Source organism: Molothrus aeneus, chromosome 2 (assembly GCF_037042795.1).
Source record: "Molothrus aeneus isolate 106 chromosome 2, BPBGC_Maene_1.0, whole genome shotgun sequence".
NCBI classification, from domain to species: Eukaryota; Metazoa; Chordata; class Aves; order Passeriformes; family Icteridae; genus Molothrus; species Molothrus aeneus.
In genome coordinates, this window is record NC_089647.1 from 4,124,103 (window position 1) to 4,144,956 (window position 20,854).

General features: G+C 38.9%; 1 protein-coding gene across 3 annotated transcripts in view; it reads left to right on the top strand.

Annotated features, from left to right (window-relative positions):
* The window catches only part of EPHA6 (EPH receptor A6), a 372,264-nt gene that overhangs the window by 341,492 nt on the left and 9,918 nt on the right, over positions 1-20,854 (top strand). For 2 of the 3 annotated variants that reach the window (XM_066571876.1, XM_066571877.1), the window contains 3 exons: positions 10,060-10,209; positions 15,339-15,532; positions 17,863-18,012. In XM_066571876.1, coding sequence (XP_066427973.1) covers positions 10,060-10,209; positions 15,339-15,532; positions 17,863-18,012 — 494 coding nt within the window. Of the gene's footprint in view, positions 1-10,059; positions 10,210-11,559; positions 11,658-15,338; positions 15,533-17,862; positions 18,013-20,854 lie in introns of those variants that run through there. The other variant, XM_066571878.1, reaches the window with a different exon arrangement.

Consider the following 20,854-nt stretch of genomic DNA (forward strand, 5'->3'; position numbering starts at 1 on the left):
AACTCCTCTTGTACATTCATTTCTTTGGCAGTTTTTTGGCGATACATTTCATCTGTGTTTGTGCAGTCTGACAACACTGTGTTGCACCTTCTGCTGGACTCCATGATCCTTGTGTGTCTCTTGCTGCTCAGAAAAAATCTGTGAATCTGTGGGATACCTTCCAGGGTCAGAGGAGAGAGAAAAATTTATTTCTTTTATTTCTTTTAATAAAGCCCTGTGTCCTAGTGCTCTGTTAGAGACATCAGCTGTATCTTCATGCCACAGGTACCCTGGTTCTCAGGCTGCCTTCTGCAACCTCTATAATAGAGCACAGCTTCTGATCTTCTGAGAATCTCCCCAGACACCATCACAATACCTCCCTTCAGCTTCTTGCTGTGCTCTTCCACTTCCCTGCTAAAGTTTAGATCCCTCCCATGCTCCTGTGGCCTCATGCAATATCAAATTGCTCATAAGCTATTCCACATCTCTATACCTGTCTCCCCAGTAGCCCAAATATTTGCCAGCTGGGCAACTTGTGTTGTGCCTGAAATTGTGCAACCTGATGGGCCATGGAGCTGCTGCCTGGACCAGAAGTACAGCAGCATCTTGAGGTCTTCCAGCAGGAGAAATACAGGCTCTCTCTCCTTTGCTTGGTACTGGTTTTCATTAAACACATCGGAATTAGGCAAGGGACCAGCTGTGTATTTGTAAAGGTCCAATGGTCCCTGAGATCTCTGCAGAGAACTGGCAGACACAAGACAGTGGGAGACCTGCATTTCCTAAAGTGAAATGCACCTCAGTGAGCAGGTGACAGTGCCAAAAGGGACACTAGAGACCATGTGGAGGTGATTTGACCTAGCCTTGGATGTCTTTCCCATGCTGCCTTCCCAGCAGCCATGCTTTTTAAATTCCCTGGGCTTGGCTGGCAGACAGATGCGCTGGGGTGCAGCTGGGGCTTGTGCACTTTGTTTCTGTGGAAAACCAGCAGGGTGGCACTGGGAGCATTTTGGCCTGTTGTGGGAAAATGGCTGTTACCACCCTCTCCTCTGCTGAACCTCACTGCCCACCCTGCCTTGGCAAAGCCTTCCTTGTCTTTGTCCCTCTGTCCCCAGAGGGGAAGGCAGGACACAGGGCTCAGTGTTTGACACATCCCTGGTCCCTGTCATGCTTCTTGATCCATGGCCCTGGACTCAGCTGCTTCTCCTTCATCAGCAGCTGTTCTCCCATCTCCCCTTCAATATATGAACCATATTTTTATGCAGCATGGGATGATTTAGACATGAAACTTGCATGATTCCCAGCAGTCTGGGAATACTTTTATTCCTTTTTTTTCCTCCTAAGCCAATTATTTATTGCTGATGAAAGATTTGATACTAAAATCTTTACAAGATAGTGTTGCGTCTCTGTGGAGCAAGCATAAGACCTCCACATGCTCATCCAGGAGTCAGCCCCCACTCTCAGGGCAATACTTTTACAGATTCTTGTCCTTAGTATGCAGTGCTTTCTCCTTTGCTAAAACTTACTAAGAGTAGAATTGATTATTTCCTTTTTTCAAAAGGTTTGGTCACAAAAGATATCCATAAACATGGTAGAGACATAGGAATGTAGTCATAGAACCAACAACAAAAAATTACTCATAATGCTTCAGATACCCATCTACAGTTACATTCTTTCACATCAAAGAACACCTCACTTCAGATGACTTCCTTTAAAATTAACTTTTTTAATATTTTTAACCTTCTTTTCCCCCAGAATGCTGTTGACATGTGCATCATTAACTTCTTTTCCAGCGACACTGTTAACAGTGTGCTTATATTTCACCTGCAAACAAACTGAGATGATGGGAAGAGAGTAAAGGCCTAACTGAGACAGCTGCAATGGTTGTGAGCTCCAAAGCATGAATCCAAAAAGCAAACAAGCAGGAGATTCCAAGGAGGAATTCCTGATTCTCTGTAATAAGTGCACATGCTGTGCACACGATGCATTCTCAGTTCAGGTTATTGAGCTTTCAGCAGTGTGGCTCAAAGACTTCTTTAAATCAGAGGCAGGTCTTTGTATGTAATATCCTTCACAAATATTTCTCCTGTAAGTTTACCTAGTAGCTTTTGGAAAGGTTTGGATTTTTAGAGTCTGTAACATCCTGTAGCAATGTGTCTCTTAAAATTTGTTTTGTTAACATTTTTAATCTGCTGCTTTCCACTTATGTTTGATGTACTTTGGGTCTATTCTCTCCATCTATTATCTGATCCATTATATTCAGGGTTTTATAGACCATTCTTACTTTATTTTATTCTGTACCTTTTATCACCTATTCTGTCTGTTAGTTTCAATGCGTCCTTTTGGAATGAAGGATCAAGACTGATCAGTAAGCAATAGGCAGGAATATCCTAAGTTTCAACAGTGCTGTGCTTCCTCCTTTTCCTGATTATTTTTACAATTTCATTCCATTTTTCCCTTCACTCTGCTTTTGAGCAGAGGGTTGATATTGTTATAGAGCCAACTCTGTGCTGTAACCACAAGATCTGTTTCATGACAGCTTAGTACAGTTGTGTTATTTGTTATGTAAACTCAGGAGGATTTTAATCTGTGTGCATCACTATAACACTTAATTTTGTGACATTTTTATCATTTTTCAATTCAGTATCATAAGGTTCTTCAGCAAACTTTTGTGGTAAATCCTCATCATCTTTACTGCCATGAATGCTTTTGGATTTCTAGAACAATTTTAGATGTTCCTAGTTCAGCCTGTATTATAGATTCTGCATACACTGCCAGCAGGACATGAGCATTGATCTCTGGGGGTGCCACTCTAAAAACTGACCTTTTCTTCCTGACTGTTTCCCATCTTTTGACCAGCTACTTATCCATGAATTGACTGAAACTTAAATAACCAGCCAACTCCTTCAGGATAAAATGAGAAGTGACCTCACAAAAATGTGAGCAGAAAACGTAATCCATCAGTGACTAAGCTATTAATTCTCCTCTGCACTTCTTGATGTAGCTGGGATGAAAACTAAAGCAGTGATACTTGCAGAGTAGCTCAGCCTCATAATAATTCTGATCATCATCCATGTGTGGCACTGCAACTCTCAGAAGAGAAGCCTAATTTTCATGGTGTTTCCAACTTGTTTCTGGAATAAATTTTGAAGAAACCCTAGGTAAATAAGAGCAAGCTGTATGTTAATTCATATCTAGGTTCCTACATTCTCTCGAGAACAGCATCCCAAATAATAGAATATGAAAATGTTTGCTGTAGACAGTACTATAGCCTATATGGTGTTAATTTTACACTTAGATCCATTTCAGTTTGTTCTCACTTTCCGAGCTCCCGGATGCTTCTGAGTTTTTACTGGCCACTTCAAATGGTGTGGTAGAGAAGGAATTACAGCAGGGTTCAGGGGCAGGGCAGAGGAATGAATTATCTGGGCACTGTGGCAGTGCAGAGAGAGGCCACTTGATTCCTGAAACTTAGGAAGTGTTTGCTGTGCATGTCAGCTCGATACGAGTGTGGAAATCACTAGCTGTGAAATCGTTAATGATGGATAATAACATCCAGTGTTCAAGCAGTGCATGGTAACAGTTTATTTTTGATCCAATAATAAATACTTCATGAAGCCCTGGGCAAGGCAGGGGCATCATTTCAGAGAGGAGCCTTACTTGATGCTTTTAAGAAAAGATAGCGCCTGGTAAGTTCTTTTTTGTTTTCAACTTAAATTACTTGAGTTTAGAGAAATATTAGTATTTGGTAATTCAGTTCTGCTGGAAGAATGGACCACGTAGCAAATTCCTTTGTTGCAGAGTTGTGCAACGTAAGGCATCCTTCAAATAAGCATCTCAGAACCAAAAAAAAATCCTTTTCACCTTATCCATTGACTTTGGTAGGACTCCTTGTGTAAGCAAAGTGGATGGGCTGGATGTGCAGATTGAAGGACTCTGGAGGAGTAACTCTCAAGAAATTGGTTACGGCTGTAATGTGAGCTGTGCTGACACAGCTGGCAGATAGCTTGAAATTGATGCTCTTGAGAAGAGATACATCTTTGCCAGAAATATTAGTTTCAAGAAAAAATGACTTTTTTTCCTGTCCTTACTGTCAAATAGCACTGTAGTTTCTAAACTGGGTTTGGTAGAGATACATGCTCCCCATATTTAATTTCAGAAGAGGAAAGGGTTTCTCTGTGACCAAGAGCCAAGCACACAATACTGTAAAATGCATTCTTAATCCTAAAGAAATGTGAAGTCCCACTCTCTAAAATAGTGTGAGACTCCTCATTACCTTTCAAAAACCAGTCTCAAAGAAGTTTTACAAAATACTTGTGTTTATTTGTCTTTGCACACTTGACTGGTTCTCACCAGCACTCGGAGGACATCAGCAGTCCTCACTAGCCTGCCTGGCCTAGAATTAATTTTCAAACCTAACAAATATTTTAGAATTAATATTTCTGGTAAAAAACTTATCTATTTTCAACGAGCACCTTGTAGATAAAGGCATCCTGTCTGACAAGAAAAGATGTATAATCCAGTTAGTTACACAGACAAGAGGCAATGGTATCAACCACTTGTTGGGAGTTCTTTGTCACTGTATAATGTTCCTTAAACTGCCCTGTCAAGAAAATAAGAAGGCAGGATAGATGTAAATGGTCAAAAATAATCTCTGCCATTTCACTTATGTGGATTTTGAGGGTCAGAACTATGCATTTTTCTCAGCCTTCTTACTATCTCTCAGCCCAAGGTAGGATCAGTGCCTCGAGGGAGGGGCTGAAGGGCAAGGGGCTGCTGAAGGGCTTTGTTTCAAAGGAAATGAATGCTGCTGCCACTTCTAATGAGAATCTCCACTGTACTAGAGAGTGTTTCTGATTTCATAATTCTTTGAATTTTAGCAAAGTCAGAGCTAAAAGGTGACAGGGTAGGATATATCTGCCTTGCTGGAGGTTTGCATATGTGTGCAGCACTACTCAGGTCATCCATCTCATGGCCTTCAGGAAGACGAAATGACAGGATGGTGTGGAGTATTTTGGAGAAGCACCCTGATTCACCTCTGCTGGTTAATGTGAAGTATTTCTGATGATCTCTGGACAGGCATTCTATCTTGTCTGCTGTAATTCTGCCAGTATCTTCAGTGCTGATTCCTTCCATCCATCAAGAGCTTTCCCTCTTTAGGAAGACACAAATAGATGTGCAGTGTAGAGGTTAACAGCCACTAAAATTAACATACTCTCAAAACCTTAAATAACTTGTTCTGAAAATTTGAATAGCTAACTTAGGGGGGAAATCAAGTTCCACATATCTAACTTCAGCATTGTTAATCAGGACAATCTTTTCTTTTGAAAGAAAATTAATATTTTCCCAGAGATTAAAAGCAAATTCAGTCTTTTTGAAATTCAGAGGGGTTTATTCATTTCAGTTCTGAGTGAAATGAGACTGGTAGAACCAACTGGAATTGGCATAATGAGCACAAATTCTGAAATGCTTTTGCAGAGCAGTTTAGTTATCTTGCTATGTAGTTTCTCTGGTATTTCAATAGGCACTTTTCAATAGGCACAGCAGAAGACTGTTGATAGTACTGAATAGTTCTAAATTATGATTTGAGGATGTTAAATTCTGACTACTTGTAGCATTGCACATGAAAAATTTGAGCATCAAATAAAAGCATCACTCTAGTGAAGTGGCAGAAGGTTTTTGTACAGAATGATGAATTATGTCCAATATTTAAAACCAGTCTCTTTCATTACTCGTGTCTCTCTTCACTCTGAAGTTCTTTTTTCCCCCTGTTTCTGTCACTGAGGTAAAGACAGGTGCTCTGCTTGTGTCTTGGAAAGTGATTGCACGATTCAGTGGCACTGCACATGAAGGAGCAGTAACTGACAGATGCACAGGAATTCCTGTGCCAGATCAGACTAACAGTGCACACAGTTCAGCATATTTTTCCCAAAATCAGACAGTTCTAGATGCCTGTGCATCTGGATCTGATGGGTTTGCACCTCAGCATTTGGGAGACCTGCAGCCAGCAGTGTGACAGTCCCTCTGAAGTGTCTGTCATTCCAGGAAATGCAGAAGGGGCTTTTCCACAAAAAAAAGGCATTTTTCACACCTCTGGGGCACAGTCAGCCTGATGCACTCGCTGGGTTTGCTGCTGGCTGCTCACACACACCTTGCCTTCAGTTTTTCACCTCAGGCTCTCAGTGCTATCGCTCCTCACTTTAATCAGCTCCCAGGGCATGCCAGAAGTTCTGAGATCACAAAGGCTTCCTCTTTTGTTTCTTCACATCACACATTTCGAGCTTGCTGATGCATCCCCACCTTTTTTTTGGTAGAATCATGAGCTGTACCTGCCAGCTACATTGTTCTGCTGGAGTTTGGAAATATGGTTAGATTTTTAATTAAAGGAACTGTTAATGCCTCCTGCTTTTAAACACATGTCTAACATGTACAATAGGAAAAGAAAATCAAACTGGAGAAAGCAAAAATGCAGCTGTGGCCACACAAGACATCATAAGCTCTTTTTGGTGGTGTGAGCTCAGAGATGGCACTTGGTGAGGAACTGTCTCTCTCTCATGCGTAGCCTGAGGTAAAGAATGAGGTGTTCTGCACCACGGAGTTCCAGTCCTGCCTTTAAATGGGTGGCAAACTGTGCTGTTGTCAATTCTGCAGGGAAAGCCAGTGTCTCAGTAGGCGTGGTTGAGGGGGTAAATTTCATTTCAAGGGCTCATCTCTGAACAGTTCTACAAGCTAAGCAATGTGAACCTAATATTGTAATTCCAAGGGGAGTCTTATGCTGTGTGGTAAAATTGCTTATTAAATTACAATCACAAAAAAAAATCAGGAGATAGGCACTGTTCAGCTGGCAGCATACAGGGAAAAAAAGGCTGAATTCTAATTATTTGAACAGTGGAGTTAGTGTTATTTCACTGTGTGAAAACAAAATTAGGTTATCGCTGATATCATTATTAATGTATGAGATGAAGCAGAAAAACAATTTGTTTCCTAACACCCATTCTGCCCCTCCTTCCCACCCCCTCCCCAAAAAAAAAAAAAAAAAAAAAGAGAGAGAGAAAATAACCTAAAAGCAAAAAGGGCTTTCTAACATAGGCAGCTCTGAGAAATCTCATTGCTATAGCAGCAAAATGTAGATGATTTATCAATTATCTTAATTTGAAGGTGAGGCATTTTGCAAACAGTAAGTATTACATTTATTATTTCCCCAGTTAGATTAAAATATAAAAAAGCATATCCAATATCAGTAACACTCAGTAACACTGTTTATTACTCTAATCAGAAACAGGAAATATATTTTCAGCCATTCTAAACCTTAGGTGTTCTTTTATTATGCATGAGCAGCTATTACTACTGTTCAGTCATACATGTTCCTTAAGGTACTCATATTGCAATCTCCACCTTTTGAATGCCTTTCAAATAAATAAAACAACTTTTTTTGCATAAAAATATATTCTGCAACCATAATTAAGTATTGAAATTCACATTTTCATGAATATAACTATTTCATACATGAGATGAATCCATTGTAAAAATTTTAGAGGTTTTTAGAGCCAGCACAAAAGTGTTTCATTTTACATTACAACTCTGAACACATCTTATGCCCTTGAAAGTGAACTGCCTTGAATTTTGTTAAGATTCTATTCTTCATTCTCATTTTCACACTCAATGAGCCGCTACTGTTTCAGTCCAAAAGGGATCAGTCAGTGAAGCTGTGTCATGAAAGTAGTTATAGAGTCTGATAAGATTCTTTAAAACTCATTTTTATTTAGCCAGGAGTCACAAATCTAGCTGCAAACACTGCTCAAGATGTGCCCTCTCTTTTGAGTATCATTTGAGAATACAAAATCAGATTTAAGAAAAGGATACAGTGTAAAGATAGTTTTCCTGTTATGTTATCCATACTATTTTAAAAGTATTAAAAGTAAAATCTATAAATATCCAAATGCCTTTGATTCAGGTGTATAATTTTGTCTTTTACCTACAACTAGATATTTAATTATTAACATAAGAATTTCATTAAAATTAAAAAAAAAAATAAACTATTAATAAAACTCACCAAAACAGGAATCTGCCTGAGGATGGAATTAGATAAGTTTGGTGATAAAATGTATATAAGAACTAAACCCAGTCCAGTAGAAAGGACAAGGCCCATAACTCTGAGGTGTGAAGAGATATTTTTGGAGCATCTTTTACAGTTAGACCCTAAAACTCTCTGTTTGTCAGATGCATCCTTTTGGTTTGTGTAAGGTGCACATTTGTGGCATTCAATAGCTGATTTTTCCACTACCTCAGGGAGCCTGGCCTTGCATATTCCATGAAAAGACCACTGAAACCAGACTGGGAGATCAAACACCAAGTGCTCTTACCCAATTTCTTTAGAAAGTATAAATAAATATTTCCTGGAGAAGAGACAAATCAATGTGGCCTTTCCTTGGAGAATTTCCTGTTACAACTCTCTTTTGTCCCTCTGTTTCTTCAGTCACATTCCTAAAAAGCATTTTTAATTGCTTCTTAAGTGGAACAGCTGTACCAGGAGGGGACCAAGGGCATCACACACTGCAGTGCTGGTGAGGGCAGGTGGCAGCAGGTGAGGCACAAAGTCTTTTGCACCTCTGACGTGCCAGATGAGTGATCTGAGCACCAGGATAATGGATAAAGAAAAGGCACATAGTGGAGATACTTGGGCAAAAATATAAAAAATACATTATTAGTGCTTAAATCAGTAAGTGATTTACCAAATGCAAGGAAGGAAAGGCTTTGAAAAAGCAGCTGCAAAAAGATGTAAAAATGTCCAAAGGACATCTTGGCCACTTTCATACAATATAAATGTTAACCATGCATTTTCCATCAGCAAGGAGAGCGTGGCTGAGTGGCACATCCCCAGACACAGAGCCTGGATTTGGAACAATTTATTGGTAGAACAAACAGCTTCTCAACCAGCCAAAGTCAGGCCTCAACAAGACTCAGATAATTTTTCATACATTCAAAGCAAATTAGCAGAGATTTACATACTTGTTTTTAACTGTGGCCTCTCTTCATTGCCAAATGGACGTTCTAGTTCATTTCCTCTTTTGTTTCAGTCAGAAATACAATTATAACACTGAGCAGAATCTATTACTGCTTGTTGAAAGCAACTTCTGCTGAGTGAGCTCAGCTCTACTGACTGCCTCCTTCTACCATCTAGTGGCACTTTGCATATACTGCTTTTCTCTCTCCAAAGAGTTCAGTGAGAATGATAATAAATGTACACTCCTGAAAAAAATACACTTTTGAAATGACCAATGTACCTGGAGAGGAAATACCTTTTTTTTTTTTTTTTCTGAGATGGAAAAGTAGTTTTCACACAGAAACTATTTATGAGAAAATAGAAAGGATTCAGTGATGTAAAGTACTTATGTCAAAGAAAAATTCTGCATCCTGTGGTCTTGTAAACGGTAAGTTAGGTTTGTTGATTGATTTCTTTTGGGTTTTTTTGGTGAGAGAGCTTGGATTTTAAGTTGTAGGCTGCAGAATTACACTGAATATCCTAAGGAAATGCCTATTTAGAAGCATACTTGCTTTGTTTTCTACCTGGATATTTAAAGGGCGTAACAAAAATAAAATATATCATCAAATGTAATGCTTTGAAGGCATAGAGAACACATATAGTTTCTTTCCTGATTGTACAATTTTATTAAGAGCTTTCAATGCTCAGTTTTGCAGTAGATGTTTCTGTTTCATTTAGGGAAAAAGCTTAAATGTCAATGAACTAGGAATTTAAGGCTTGGGATGTTTTCAATCAAAATGCATGTCCTGATTATTTATATGACTGAACAAACATTAATCATTTCACATGCTTTCTGCTCTTTGAACTGGGTTGTTTTCACAAAGTGCAGCTATTGGCGAATTAGAGATGAAATCAGTTTTTCTTCAAATTCCATAAAAAAGGCATATTTCTTCCTTTCTACTTCCAGCAAATTGACATAGCAAACTGATGGAAGTCAGAACGTAGAATATCAGAATCCAGGGGTTTTTTTTTCCCTTTTCTTTTAAAACATGTGTTACTCTGTATCCTAATCAGTTGACAAGTTTTCATCCTGTTTCCAGGGTGGAAAGATCCCCATCAGGTGGACTGCTCCCGAAGCCATCGCTTACCGCAAGTTCTCCTCCGCCAGCGACGCCTGGAGCTACGGAATTGTCATGTGGGAGGTGATGTCCTACGGAGAGAGGCCCTACTGGGAGATGTCCAACCAGGATGTGAGTGCTGCCCAAAATTCATCTGCATCTTTTTCAAATGTGTTTTAAAAGTTATTGCCACTCCCTGCCCTGCTTTGCTGTCTCGTTCTCTTCTAGGCTAGAATCTCAATTTTAAAAAAGAACAAAATTTCTTCTAGCATAATTGAAAGCTTGTTCTAGAAGAAGAAATATGGGAAAGGGAAAATGGTAGGGTTTTTTTCTCTACCACAATTTAAGTTTTCTCAAATTCTCTTGTTTGATGGATCCCTGTGACAGCTCAAACTGGTATACTCAGTCTTCACACCAGCCATCAAGCTCTGTGTCAAAATGTGGAATATCAGCCAAGCCACCTTAACCTCTCTCATATATGTGCCTGGAATATTCCTGCATTGGTTCTGAGGAATTGACAAGACTTTCCCAGATGGCTGTTTTTACATTGTTGCTAAGTTACTCAGCTGTTCAAGTCTGGTTGCTTGTTAAGGCTGATCGGTCACTTGGGGATAAGGATCTGAGAGAGATTTTAATTTTAAAAAATAATTTCACTGTTTCAGGAAGAAAAGGAAAGAAGCAACCAAACCTGTCAGAAACAACAAAAAAAAAATACTATCACAAACCTCTCCATTTAGAATATATTAAATCAGCTACAGCATGAAGATAGCATCGTTTAATTACTCCTACATTCAAAATAAAAGTGTCTGTTAATACAAAATGATGCTGCAGGCCCTACTGCTGCCAATTGCTGGGGGTTTTCTCTGCAGTTCAGCAATTCCCAACACAAAGGACTCCTTTTCTCCTGCCCAGAGGATTTCAGTGCCAGAATGTGAGCAGTGAGCATCTGTGACCTTCTACATACATTTAGTCACTTCAAGTGTCATTGGGAAATTTCAAGTTATTAGACATAATGTAAAGTTTATTTTACTGGATTTTGGGACCGTTCTTTTAGTACAGTAATGCCCTGAATTCACTTGGGCTTATTTTGCAGACATAATAAGACTTTCAAAGGTCGGTGGTACTGTACAGATGGCAGGGAAAACAACAGAGAGGGATGTGCCCTAAACAGATTCATAAAAGACACAGGCTGCAAACAACAGTTAATAAAGTCTTGCATGGGTATAGTCAGAGGTTCTGCTACATCAGAATGTCTGTTGACATGACCATTAAGACACTTACTGAGTTTTGATCATAATAAAACCCTTCTCTAGATAGAAATTAAAATATTTCTTGAATTGGGTGGATTTTGTTAGATGACCAAAAGTTTTCCAAGTATAAACTCTGCAGAACTGGGTCTGGTTTGGGTTTTTTTTCTCATTCCATTACCAATTGCTTTTCTTATTATACAGCTTTGGAAAATGAATTCACTTTTTTTTTTAGACCATGGCTAAGTAAGTGATGATCACAGCTGATGAGAGAAGTTTTAAACTGGTACGTGCCACCTAACTAAACCCAGTCTGGTGTTCAGAGACTACAGCTGCTCACAGGTATCCAGAATGACTCAACACCTCTGCAAATCCAGCATCCTCTATTTATATTCCCATGCAAGGATTTGGAAGCTGAACTTATGGAAACCGAGTTGCAAAATGCTTCTCATAAAATTAATACTGTACATATAATAAATTTAAGCCTCTGCATAATGCAGAGGCTTAAAAATATTGCTAAGTTTGAGAATTGCTCTTGTTTAAGTAAATAACCATTTTATTATTGTGGTAAGTCACTTCCAAACTGTGTTGGTGCTGATTAATGCACTTCTTAGATGTGTGGCAGGCACCAGAGGTGCCCATTAATTAGGGCTGCTGCACAGTCTGTCGTGTCTTATTGCTTAATTAATAAACATTAGCCAAGATATTGAACTTTCCAAGGAAACTAGTGTACTGATGAACAGATTGTGCTAAGAGTCTGGCTTGCTAATGCTCATGTGAGGGAAGGAAGATTTATATTCCATGCATTTGGTTTGTAGAACAGCTGTGAGTGAAGTCTACTGGGACACCTGTTAGAGGCCACCGTATAAATTAATGCATGTTGCAGAGCTGCAGTATTCAAAAAGAAGGCAAAAAATGAAAAGAATATTTAATGGGTTCTAATTGGTATGCAAGGAAACTACTGTAGCAAACAGAATAAAACTCCTTACACTCCTGAAAGTTTCTTGTAATACTGAAAAAACCAACTTATCCTAATATAGCTCTTTCAACTCACAGATATCAAAACACTTGGCAGGTGCCTGGGATTGGCTCTGCACCATGAGGCAGCAGCAGCTGCCTCTCCCTCCTGGTAGATTTTTCAGATGTCAGGAGGACACAGGGACAATGTCCCTCTGGACTCTCTTCTGTCTCAGTCTCATTAAAAAAGCTGTCAGTTAACTTTTGAAAGCAAGAATCCCTGTTACTATTAATAATGAAACTATCAGGAAGATTACAGCTTCATTTTCAGATGGCATTTTTGCAAGTTGCCAATTAATTTGAAATTGCACATGTATAAATTTTGTGTAGAAGGAGAAGAATAGAATATTGCTCAGACAGTAGAAACTGCTCAATCATAACCAATATGTAATATTAACTCTGTTAATATTCAAACTTCACAGCTACGTCTAACATCAAGCAAGCTGTTGCTGTGCCCTTCCTGTAGATGCAGATTTCATGATTGATATGGTGCTTTGTCAGCCTTAAACTGACAAGGGGAAAAGGCATTTGAGAGGAGTAACTGTAAAATCTTTACATGTTTTTTAATATACAATTTTCTTTTACTAAGAAAAACTTAATGCTTCTTCCTGTTTAGGTACATGGATATCTGATTTTTCTGAACAGAGAGAGATGGGTGCTATGCACATGGTAGAGCAAAATAAATATATAAATAAATAAGGAACTAAAATGCTCTAATTCTTCCTTTGAGACTTGATTCCCATTGCAGTATTAGACACTTATCACATCTTTACTCTTGCTTCTTAGAATCTAAAAATAATACTTGCCTCACAAGGGATACTAATGAGGCAATATTTCCAGTTTATTTTTTAAATGTGCTGGTATTAATGAGAAATTGTAATTATCCCAGTACCAGCTGGCATTTCTCTTCATACTGAAATGTTCCTTTTGAACAAGAGAGGAAACAAAATGCACTGTGACTTCATTTTCAGAGATACGTTAAAATAAAGTGTGGCAGAGAAAATATATCTGGAAATTTATGGTTGCTTTTGGGTTTTTCCTGAATAAATTACTTCAGCAAAACCTCATCAGCCCTCTATTGTTGTGTTGAGCAAATGCTATATATCTCTGAAAAGTAGAGCAGCTTTCCTGTTGCCTTAAAAACAAAATACATTTCACATATTCCACATTTGCAACAGGCACAGTTAAATGTAAAAAAAATCAGTATCTGCATTTCTGGGCTGCTAAGGATGGCCAGTACCAACTAAGCTCTGCCCCTCTCTGTCAGACTTCTGACAAACTGCTTGAGAGACATTAATAATAAATGGAAAAACAAATGTGAATAAAATTCCATGCATGTGGTTGAGTTTTGCCCATCCTGAGACCGTGGGGGCATTTGTATCACTGGGAGGCAAGGTTCTGAAGGAAATATTTCCCTGGCAATGGGATGGTGGTATTTTTCCCTGTAACAGCAGCATGTGCATTACAGGACCAGGTCTCCTGTGTTTATAAAACAGACCAGCAGCTGTGAGCAGCTACAAAAGGCTGGTTCCATTTCCTGCCATGCCATCAAGGGGAGTTCAGGTCCTAAGGTGGCTTCCTTACTCTTATTTTATTTACATAATGCTTGCAGCATAAGCATTAAGCATTGCTGAGCAGAGCCTGCATTAATTCAGAATTCAAATAGAGAACGGGGATATATTCCAGGATAATAAGACTGAATATATTGAAGCCAGAGCTGGTGCTGTAAAACATTGATTTGCTGTAAACAGTTTAATGTAACCCCTTCCAGCTGCATTAATATGTCTGCAGCATGTACATACATCTGTGTGAAAATGATTGATGACTCCTTGCAGCTCAGTGGGTATCAGTGAAGCAGGTATGTTCCTCCTAAGTGCACTGTATGGTTATAAATATTGTGTGCAATCATTTCTACATTAGAAAACATTTAGCATTGGCTGGATTTTTATGTGGGAGGGTTATGCATGTGTGGTAAGGCTGGTCTTTTTCCTAGCTTCATTTTTGATCAGCCACTGACTAGGTTTGCATTCCTTTTCACACAAAAAATAATCCTGACTGTGTAATTTGTAACATCATCCCCACTGCTACTACCACTCATTGCAGAACCTCCTGACCTTCCCTTGTGTTTTTTAAAATCAAACCTTTTATAGGATGAATCCATGTAAGCTGTTATGAATCCATGAAGCTTTCTCTGGAACTTAGCTAGTTTTGCTAACTCCTATCAAGCCAGGCTGCTACTCTTTTCAATCAATGTTTTTTGCTACCTGTGTTACTTGGATCAACATGTGATTTACATGATTTTCATACATGTGATTTACCTGTGGCAGCAGATCTGCTTCTTTGAATCTTTACCAAACACACTTTCTGTATCTGCTGAATCTGAATGTCTCACTCACTTTAGGGTAATACCATGATTTTATTAACTTTTGTTTAGTCACAAACATCTCAGACATCCAGGTTTCTGAGGGAGACTGCAAAATAACATTGCTGTAACTTGGTGTGGGGGCATTGTCAGAATTAATCATACTCTAAGGATCAGCAGAAACATGTGAATACCAAGTAAATTGTCAGGTGCCACAATGTGTATTTGTGGTGCTTGATTGTATTGGGGTATTACACACAAACACTGTCAAAATGCAAATATTAGAGCTTGGTGGGATGCAGTAGCCATACCAGGTAAATTTGTGGCCCCCTGAAGTGAAAAATAATGGTGGTATTGGTGAATTCTTTATTCCCCTTCTGCTTTCTTAGCTGTTTGAGGGGATGACCAGTGAACCTAAAAAAGTTCCTACTGTGTTTTATATGCCTATAAAATATTTCCTGTCTCCTCTGGTCACGCCCCTGCCAGTCCTGATTCCCTGAGTGAAGCCCCAGCAATGCATAAAGTGAGGGTGGCTGTGCCATGGATAATTTATCATCCCTGGTTTCTAATTAGCAGTGTCACACTGTCCTTTCAGTATTTAATGCCTGGTAACCATACAGATTGTATTTCTGTAGGTTATACTGTCCATTGAAGAGGGCTACAGGCTTCCAGCTCCCATGGGCTGCCCAGCTTCTCTTCACCAGCTGATGCTTCACTGCTGGCAGAAGGAGAGGAACCACCGTCCCAAATTCAGTGACATTGTCAGCTTCCTGGACAAGCTGATCCGCAACCCCAGCACCCTTCACACCCTAGTGGAGGATGTCCTTGTGTAAGATCCTTTTGTTACATTCTGCTTTTTCATAACACATGGTGGCTCTCATTATGTGGTTTAAGGCATTAAGTAGGGTTGGAAGAACCACAAAGTTCTGAGTTCATAAAGTCATGCAGGTTCAAATAATTTTAAGCTCCTTTTAAGGTTTGCTTCATTGTTAATACACTGTTGTACAAGGAGGGTTTTTTCTCAAGCCATGCAGATTATATTAGGCTTTTTTATTATTATTTTTTTCTGAGTTCTGTTTGTGCACTATCTATCCCTAATCTTTGTGAATCTCTTTGTTCTTTTTGTGTGTATGTGTGTTTTGCCTATGTGCTTGTTTTCTCTTTGTAATTTTTTTTCTCCATTCAGCAGCCTGTCTCTCCATCTGACAGTGCTCAAGCAATTTGTGAACTGCCTTGGAGTAATATCCTGCAGAAAGTAGCTGTGTCTTAGCTTGCTAAATCTTTATTTGTCTGCAGCAGAATGGCAGCAGTGACCAAATAAGAGACTATGCTGTTACCATCCCACAACAAATTCTTGATAGTGGGACCCAGGGTTTGTTGGTTTTTGCCATTAATAATGTTTCAGAAATGAATGCAGCCTCAGAATAAGCAAGGCTGAGGTAGAAGAATTTGTCAGTATTTGTAGGCTTATTGATCCAAGCTATCCCTGCATATATCAGCTGAAATCAGCAAAGGTCCAGGTGGCCTCACTCTCTTCAGTCACTAAGAGTCACCTTAAGATAAGATAAAGGCACTTTCATGGAGACCCTGTGGGCTTTGAAAGGATTCTCAAGCCCTGAGTGAGGCTTTCTGAGAACCTTTAAATGTTTTTGACAAGGGCTGAGCAACAAGGCAAAATTGGGGCTGGTACCTTGCCGTGGGAAAGGCTGAATGGAGAAGTTGGTAGGAAAACCTGGAGTGAAGGCTGCAGCCATTTCATCAACACAGACTGGGAGACTTGTGGGATTAAATATCCATGCCCTAGAGTTAGCATCCTCTCTGGGTGTATGAATATAAATATATATGACTTGCTGTTTGTGCCTGGATCACTTTCTTTAGCGTCAGAGTAATGTACTTTTATGTCTTTTTATTTAAATCATAACTTAGGGTCTAAAATACTTATGCTTTATTGAACTATGACTGACTTCACCTGCTTGTGAAAGTTTTTTCCCATTCATTTGAGAATGCTTGGTGCAGTTGTTGGGTAACCTTCTATAGAATCATAGAGTAATTCAGATGGGAAGGGACCATGGTAGGTCTTTAATTACAGTTTGGACTTAACTGTGTTCTCCTGTCCTTCAGCATCTCCCTCTCTCATTTTGATAATATGAATGAAAATCACTGTACTTACTGTATTTGAGGATGTGTGGGTGAAACTTGGTTCATTAAGATATGAGGCTGTGTTGCTTCCTACATGAAGTCATGTTCTATCAGTAAATGTTGGCTGGCTTTTGCTGTCTAAATTTTCATTTACAATAAATTGTGTCTTTCTCCTAAAGACTATCATAAAGCTTTCACAAACATCAGTGTGCATTTTCTGCATTTTATTCATACAATTTCTCTACACAAAATGCATAAAGCAAGTGGAAGTTGTGAGCCCTCCAAATGTGGCACACAACAGAAGACTGGAAATCAGTGCCCCAAAATTACAATCTTCTTTTTTTCCCATCTTTCTGTTTCAGTTGTGATAATATTAGGGGAAGGAGCTCAAAAAGAATTGTGACTAAATTAGCTCGTTCCATTTTATTTGCTCCTCTATGTAATTATATGTAAAAGCAAAAATATGACATTTTATTCTTTTGGCTTCTTTTAGGGTGAGTTTTAGCTTTTGAGTACTGTAATCAAAGTGTTCCTGTAGCACAATGGTATCACAATGAGGAGCCATCTGGGGTGGGGCGGTTGTAGGTAAATGTATAAATCATCTCATGGTGGTTTAATTTTTTTAATTGCATCTTATGCTAAATTTTCATTGTCCTCTACATTGAATACTGTATCAAAAATTATTATAATCCTGAACATGTCGATCTGCAAGGAAACATTCTGGGAACAAAAAGAAGTGCCGTGGGAGAGGCCTATTCCTCAGTGTGTTACTGAGTTGCAGTTCTTTAATAAAATGTATTGTTTAAGTAGTGCAGCTTGGCAGACTGAAGTGATTTATAAGTTTTAGACAAGAGGTTAAAGAGATCCTCAGTTAAGGTCTGACCTTTACAGCTCAGACTCCTCTCTCATTCCTTCTGCCTTTTAGTAAAAGCTTTGTCAACCAGGGTAAATTGAGTGTCATATTTTGTATTGCTTGGTAACCTTTCCTTTTTTTTTGGTTTTGTTTTGTTTTGTTTACAGAATGCCAGATTCACCTGGTGAAGTTCCAGAATATCCTTTGTTTGTTTCAGTCAGTGACTGGCTGGATTCCATAAAAATGGGTCAGTATAAAAATAACTTCATGGCAGCAGGTTTCACAACTTTGGATATGGTTTCAAGAATGAATATTGAGTAAGTATATAATCTATTATCCCTACAGTGACTAATTAATCTGAATTGGGATGCTGCAGGAACACAAATATTGTGGAATATGGAACAGTGCTTTCATTTCCTTTCCTTCCTCAGCTCACAAAAGACAAATACAGTTATTTAGCAAAACGACACAAGAAATGTACGATGGAGTGACCCAGAATTGTTAGATCCACTCTGTGACCACACCTATACAACCAAAAGCCAGGGATGAGTGTGTTTCTTGGGGAATCAGTTTTGATCTAGACCACTGAAATCAGTGGTAAAAATATTTTCTTACTTTGCTATGAATATCATCATGACTTTATCAGTCCTAACAACGAAGTTGTTCCAACCATCTCTGACACCGCCCGGGGTTTTTCAATGCAAACCCTGCACTCAATACAGAAATGTTTGGGCAAACTATGGACTCATATGGTAGCATGATGATGAGATCTCTTTTGCTCTCTATTCCCTTCCCATGAATTCCCAATCTTTTATTTGATGCTGGGACTGCCTGTATTAATGGTAGCTGTCAGTTAAGATTGAAGAATTTTACATGTAAAGTTAGGACTGATTTTCTCCCAGGTGTATCATTTCATATTCACCTACATTGAATTCCATCTACCACCACATTATGGCATAGTCACTTAGTCTTGTGAGATCCTTCCAAAACTCTGCACAGCTGCCCCCTTTCCTTCCTGCCCTGAACAATTCAGCCTCACCAGCTGACTTGTTCACCTCTTGCTCACCTGTTTTCCCAGACCATTTACTGATTTGTTGAACAATAATGTTCAACGTTATCCCAGCAGATGTCCCTGCAGATTTATATCAATAACTGCGTTGTAAAACCTGACCATTTACTGCTAATCTACAGTTATTTAGTCATGCAAAGACCACACTATGCTACATATTATGTTATACCCTATATTACATAGAAGTTGCTCCTCATTTTCATTATAAAGCTTTTATGAGGAATATTCCCTAAAGCTTTTGGGAATCCAAGTGAGGTGTATCAAATGGATCATCTGCATCCACTGGAAACAAGTAATTTTATAAAACAGAACTTTTATTTGCAAAAGCCACGGTGACTCAAGTAGCTCATTTATACAAGCATCCAGTAATTTTGTACTTTCCTGTAGTTTCCCTTATGCCCTGTAATGATCCCAGACTCACGGGTCTGTGGTTCCCCAGATCTTCCCTGGAAACATTTTGTCTGGCACCATGCTCCATACTTCAGGCACCAAGAAATTTTTTAACATGTGGAGCACAGCTGGTAACTCCCTCTCTCGCAAGCCTGATAGTAAATCCATTTTTTCATCTTCACTTTCTTTTGGAACTTTTGCCTAAATATAGTCTTGTCTGGACATGGGCTGCAGCTTGTTTTTACAGTTTTTCCTATAACCTCTCCTGCAGTCACTTCAGATACTCTGGCACGTCCCCCAGAAAGGATCTGGCATGAGAGTCATTTCAATTTCTTCCACAGTGAATGTCAACTCAAATGGTTAAGTCTTCCAGCAATGGCCACTCCTCCAGTGCTCTTTTATGCCTAAATCATCATTAGACTCTATACATTTTATGGCAGGTTTCTTGTACCCAGTGAGTTTGCAAAAAGATTTATTTTAACTTTTATTTTTTCTATTTTATTGTTGGGCTTTTTTTTTTTTGTTTACTTCTCAAGTTCCTTTTTAGTCTGCCTTACTGTACTTTTACAGCTAATCTAAGGTTATCATCCTTTCTACTTTCTTTAGATACCATTTCAACTTTTTGAGAGATTCCCTCTCTCTTCAAATAATTTGTGTTACACAAGACCTGCTGGCTTCTTTTTGTGCTTTTTCAGGCCTTCCTTGATAAATGCTAAGCATTGGTCTTGCATTTCTAAAAGCACTCTCCACTGTAAAGTTTTATTCTTTACACTGACTCCTTTTAGCTTCTCAGATACTCAATATTTTTGCTGACCTCAAGTGTTGTCTATCATGCCCCATGAGAATGTTAAGCCTAAGCACATAATAATTGCAAGCTCTGCAGTGGTTCCTCAGCTAGAGGATACCAATCTGCAGATCAGATGCAGATATCTGGAACTGCACATCTGAAAGTCATGAAGGCCATGCCTTTTCCCATGAGTTCCTTTACTGGTTGTATCATACAGTTTTTGAGGATAAACAGCAATATCTGTCTATGTCCCAGTGTGGGATTTGCATAATTGACAAATCTGGCATATCTGAAGTTTCCTGTTCTCAGCACCTCTGTGATCTTTCTCAGCTCTTGCAGCTGGGGATGTTTATAGAAAAACTAAGTTGATGAATTGTGCTGAGCTCTGGTGGCTGTTGACTTCATTCCTGCCAAAGAGTTGAGCCCTGTAGGTGACAAGAGCTACCCACTCTGGGGTGCAGGGCTAGATGAGAGGGACTGGGAGGGAAATCAGGGTCAGTCTGGAAGATTCACTGCTAATTTGATCTTTAGACCATCCTTCACTACCTCCTACCATTCCCCAAATCATCAGAAGCACGACCTGTTATTTCTGCCTCAGAACTGTGATACTGAGTGTAAGCCCCAATCCTTTTCAAGTATGAGTGGGAAACAATTGCTACAATCACATTACTAAAAATGGGCTGTTGGAACTCACCTAATTAGTCCTTGAGATTTGGAAAGATTAATTGACCATTAGTATCACTAATAAGCCCCAGTATCACTAATTAAGAGCACTAAGCCCCAGTTCTCTAAATGCATATTTTTATTATATTTTGGGAATCCAAAATATATATTCTTTTTCTTAAATGACTGTTTTTTTCAAAAATTGAAATTGACAGATGCAGAAAAATTTAACATTTGCAGCTTTCTTATA